Below are 5,000 nucleotides of genomic sequence, written 5' to 3'. Positions count from 1 at the left end.
ATGCTTAAAGACAGGTGGGCTAATTCCCCATATTTTTCTTCTTTTTTTGGACTACTGAGGTAAGGACAGTGAGGAAATAATTCTGGTACTATTGGTAATATTGTTGCAGCTGCCTTTTTTATGTGAATCAGTGTAGTGAATATAAAACAAAGAATTTCTGTAATGTTGAGCAAAATCCCCCAGCAAAACCCTCTGCTTGCCCTCCCTCCCCCCCTCTCATTTTCTCATTCTAATTCCCTCATTCTCTCATTCTCTCATTCTCATTCTCATTCTCATTTTCTCTCTCTCTCTCTCTCTCTCTCTCTCTCTCTCTCTCTCTCTCTCTCTCTCTCTCTCTCTCTCTCTCTCTCTCTCTCTCTCTCTCTCTCTCTCTCTCTCAACACATTTTCTTGTGTTTAAATAAAACCTCTACAAACATCTTAAATTTAAACTGGCCTTGTTAACATATGAAAATGTTTAATTTTCAGCAAAGGTGAGCCAAGAACGAGCATACAATAGTGTCTTGCAATGCAAATGCACCACACTCATGGCAGGGATTGGAAGTCCCGATAACCATAATCAGGATAAAGACTCATGACCTGATGAAACATGATACAGCGTCTGTAATTATCGCCATGATTTACCACGATCCCTCTTGAATAAACAGTCTTGAAAACTTTTATAAATTTAGAATCACCAAATGTATGTTTTCTCCTTTTTTCATCTCCTTCTCCCTTTTCACCTTCTTTACAACCTTCTCCCTCTATATTATCCCTTTCTCCTTCTCCTTCTCCTTCTCCTTCTCCTTCTCCTCCTCCTTCTCCCTCTTATTATTATTATTATTATTATTATTATTATTATTATTATTATTATTATTATTATTATTATTATTATTAATTATTATTATTATCCTACTCCTCCCCCTTTGCATCATTAGCAAAAGCTAGAAAGACACTCACAGATGAATTTATATAAAATAATAATTGAATACACAAACTTAGTCTAATAAACTGCAAACAATAACAATTCACAATGTTGCATTTTGCAAAATTCTGCAACAGATTCCTCTAAAAAGATTTTGTATGTTCCGTCCAATTAAATAATATTTCAATGGCCTGAGGATGGAATCCAGGTGGAATTCTAAACTGTAGTCTCATTGTCAATAAATCTAGTTTTTGTATTGTGGGTTTTTCTTCCATAACATATATACATACATATATATATACATATATAATATATATATAATATATATATATATATATATATATATATATATATATATATATATATAGTATACATATATAAGCATATAAATGTGTATACATATATATACATGCATAAATACATACATATGTAAACATATTTATACCTATACCTGCACATATACATATACACATATACATATGTATATATACATATATATATATATATATGCACATATATACATATATATACAAATACATATATACCTATACCTGCACATATACATATACATACAGACATAACAATATAACATATACATTTTTTTTTTTTTTACAATGACATATACATATAATAATACATACATGAATACATATACACAATATATAGCTATATTATAATAATAATATATATTACATATATAATAATATATATATATAATACATATATATATATTATATATATATATATATTATATAATATACACATATATGCATATACATACTATATATATACATATAATATACATATATATATATATATATATATATATATATATATATATATATATATTATATATATAAAATATATATTATATGTATAAGTATAAGTATAAGTATATGTATAAAGTATAAATATATGTATATGTTTATATGTACATATTTATTTTGTACTCTGAATAATTCTACCTAACACAACTTCATTTTGCAACAGAAAAGAACCCCCCCTTTTCCTCTGGGTACAACATCAAAAATAGTTCTGAGGGATTCTTAATCAATAAGCAGGAATACAATGTGCTTCTATCTTTAACCCAATCACAATAGGAGCCCCTAGTGCAGTACCAAACAACACTTTCGGGTGTATGTGGTGCCGCTCGAGCAGAAAATCACAACCACATGAAACCCAATTATGTATGCTCTTGGGTGTGGCATAAACAATTTTTTTTAGGTAATGAGGCTAAAAAGAGGCTTTACACCTATTTTTATGATGCTATTTCTCCTCAACAAATGCAGCTGAGGCCAAACAAATGTACATCTGTTTAGCATGCATCACTTGGAGCAGGCTCAACCACACATGACACAAAGACTCTTCTCAGCATTAGTGGGTATGACATGATAGGATGTCATTTGGCATTTCAAGCATGATTGGGTTAATAATCAAATTAGTACACTGTGCAGAATTCTATAAAAGTGAGCAAATAACATCACAAGAGTTCTGATTAAAAGGTATCTCCACCATATACAAATCCTATGGCTAAAGTTACATTAATCAATTACCACTGCGAACATGTAGTGTCCATTGTATTTTTGTTTTGAGAATTGTGTATACACAGAGATGACTCCAGAAGTGCACATCCACCAATGTATCAAATTAGTAAGTCTAGGTTACCTTACCTGAGTTGTCAGGAAAGTATTTTTTCTAATGCTATTAGTATTGATACTGTTTGACTTATTACTGACATTATGATGATCACAAAGTTATGGGTAATACCAATAGCAATAAAAAAATCAAAAATAATATTTCTAAAAATCAGGGAAAAGAGTAAACAGGCATGATAGTTAGGACTACTACTTGGTGACAAAGCACTTGTAAAGCAATTTATATGTACATACAATTAACTAACTAAAATCACATTGGACACAGCATGTACATTCATGCTATCCCAGTGCAATGGGTTAAATTTCCCAACATCCTGAACACATTTCTACTGCTAGTTATCACTGATTCTTTGTTTCCTATGACTGTTCAGTTTACTTCCAAGGTAAACATAAAAATATGTCTATTTCTTGACTTGTAAAAAAATTGTGCTTCAAATGCATTTTAAGGTTATAATCATAAGTACAAAAATCTTGCAATGTACATATCATGTATCTATGACATGAATATGTCTGCATGTGATTATCTTAAAACTAAGCTTTGAAAGTGCAAATCTCTTAGCAAAAATATGAAGATAAAAAAATATTGTGCCTGCAAACATGAAACAACAAAGGCACTCACATAATATACAAGATCTCAAAACCTACAGTTTCCTTCTATGCAAAAAAAAAAAAAAAAAATCTGACTAAATGGAATGTATTACTTACCACCGCTATAAAATTGCACATGGTTGATTCTTTAAGATACTTTCCGTCAGGGGTCAGCAACTTGCAGCCTTAGAGCAAGATTTGGCCCGAAGAGTCTCAACTCGTGGCCTGTCACCCTGCTTGATATTCATAGGACAATCTGGCCCGCAACAGCCTAACCAGCAAATATGAGTAAGTCTGCACCTCTGAGTGTGAAAGTAGCATGTAGGATCTTCAGTCAATGATTCCTCCCCCCCCCCCAATAACTTTCGTATTCTAATCACTGGTTTGCCTGCTTTCCTATATTTTTTTGTACACCTACACAATGTTGGGTTCTCTCTGGCACTCCGGCCCAAAGGCTACTCCTAGAAACTTTCTCTGGCCCTCACAATGAAAAGGTTGCCGACCCCTGCTTTACATATATGCAGTATTTATATGGATAGAGGATTCACATTTGTGTGTGTGTGCTTGAAGGTGGGTGTGGGTGTGGGTGTGGATGTGGGTGTGGGTGTGGGTGTGGGTGTTGGTGTGGGTGTTGGTGGGTCTAGGCATAGATGGGTGTGGGTGTGGGTGTAGGTGGGCATGGGTGTGGGAGCAGGTGGGTGTAGGTGGGTGTGGGTATGGGTATAGGTGGGTGTGGTGTGTATATATATATTTGTTCACCTATTCATTCATCCATTTGTTCATTCATTCATTACTATATATACACATAAAATTCTGGATCCAGATAAATTCAGCATGGAAGACCATCTATTAACATCTGAACTGTTTTACTATGAACTTCAGGGAAGACAAAAGACATTGTTGAGGAATACTTCTAAATAAAACAAAAATAATTAAAAAAAATAAAAATTTAAGTGATGCTTTAGAAACTATAAAACACACACAATTTTCTTTTCACCCAAAATTCTACTCTCATTTAAACCTCAACTCCAAATTCCAATACTGCCTCCTGAATAATAATACAGATGGACACTCCAAAACATCACATTGCTTCTTAACCCATTCATCTCATGTAAAATTTCCAATAAAGTTTAGTGAGGTTGGAGCGTATTAACTTACACCACTGCACAACTGAGTGACAGACCTGCCAGACATGCAAGCCATCATCTCAGCCAAAAGGAAATGGACACATGACATGATGAGGCATAACCTAGCATCTGGCATTTTTTACCAAGACATTACAGCATGTTACCTGTCATGAGTGGGTTAAAAAGCAAACAATTATGATGATGATAATGGTAAAAAATATATATATATATACGAGTAACAATAACAAAAGCCATATTGAGTCGGAGAAAATAAAAAGCAGAAAACACTCACAACCGACCTCACTCTTCATAAACAACCAAGTGAAATCTACTTCACTAACAGAGGCACAAAACGGGTAATATGTGAGCGAGTAACTGGCTGCACGGGACCTCTCCTTCATGCAATCTTGCAAACTAGCAAGAGAGACCCTATACAGAGCACAAGCTGCACCAAAAATACACACACTAATCTATGCCTGATCACTACCTGGTCCAGGCTGTTTCTCCCGGGGGAGCTCCCACCCCATACAGCGCTCCACTGCCATGCACCATCTCTCGTAGCGCCGCTCTCGCTCTGCATGGGAAGAAGACAGGGTTAAGGTGTCAGGAATTATAGGCTAACTGTGGAACTGATGAGTTAACTGAGTATCATCAGCTGTTTGCTTTCTAAGAGATAATAAATTCATGTTTTTATAAAGCTCAAGATTGCATGCATATATGTATGTGT

General features: G+C 34.1%; 1 protein-coding gene across 3 annotated transcripts in view; it reads right to left on the bottom strand.

Annotated features, from left to right (window-relative positions):
* LOC119574229 (glycerol kinase-like) overlaps window positions 1–5,000 on the bottom strand; it is a 30,865-nt gene that overhangs the window by 9,578 nt on the left and 16,287 nt on the right. For all 3 annotated transcript variants that reach the window (XM_037921380.1, XM_037921381.1, XM_037921382.1), the window contains exon 13: window positions 4,761–4,847. In XM_037921380.1, the coding sequence (XP_037777308.1) occupies window positions 4,761–4,847 (87 nt within the window). The remainder of the gene's footprint in view (window positions 1–4,760; window positions 4,848–5,000) is intronic.

The sequence above is a fragment of the Penaeus monodon genome, chromosome 6, assembly GCF_015228065.2.
Source record: "Penaeus monodon isolate SGIC_2016 chromosome 6, NSTDA_Pmon_1, whole genome shotgun sequence".
In the NCBI taxonomy this organism is placed as follows: domain Eukaryota; kingdom Metazoa; phylum Arthropoda; class Malacostraca; order Decapoda; family Penaeidae; genus Penaeus; species Penaeus monodon.
This window is presented reverse-complemented; position numbering and strand designations above follow the sequence as displayed.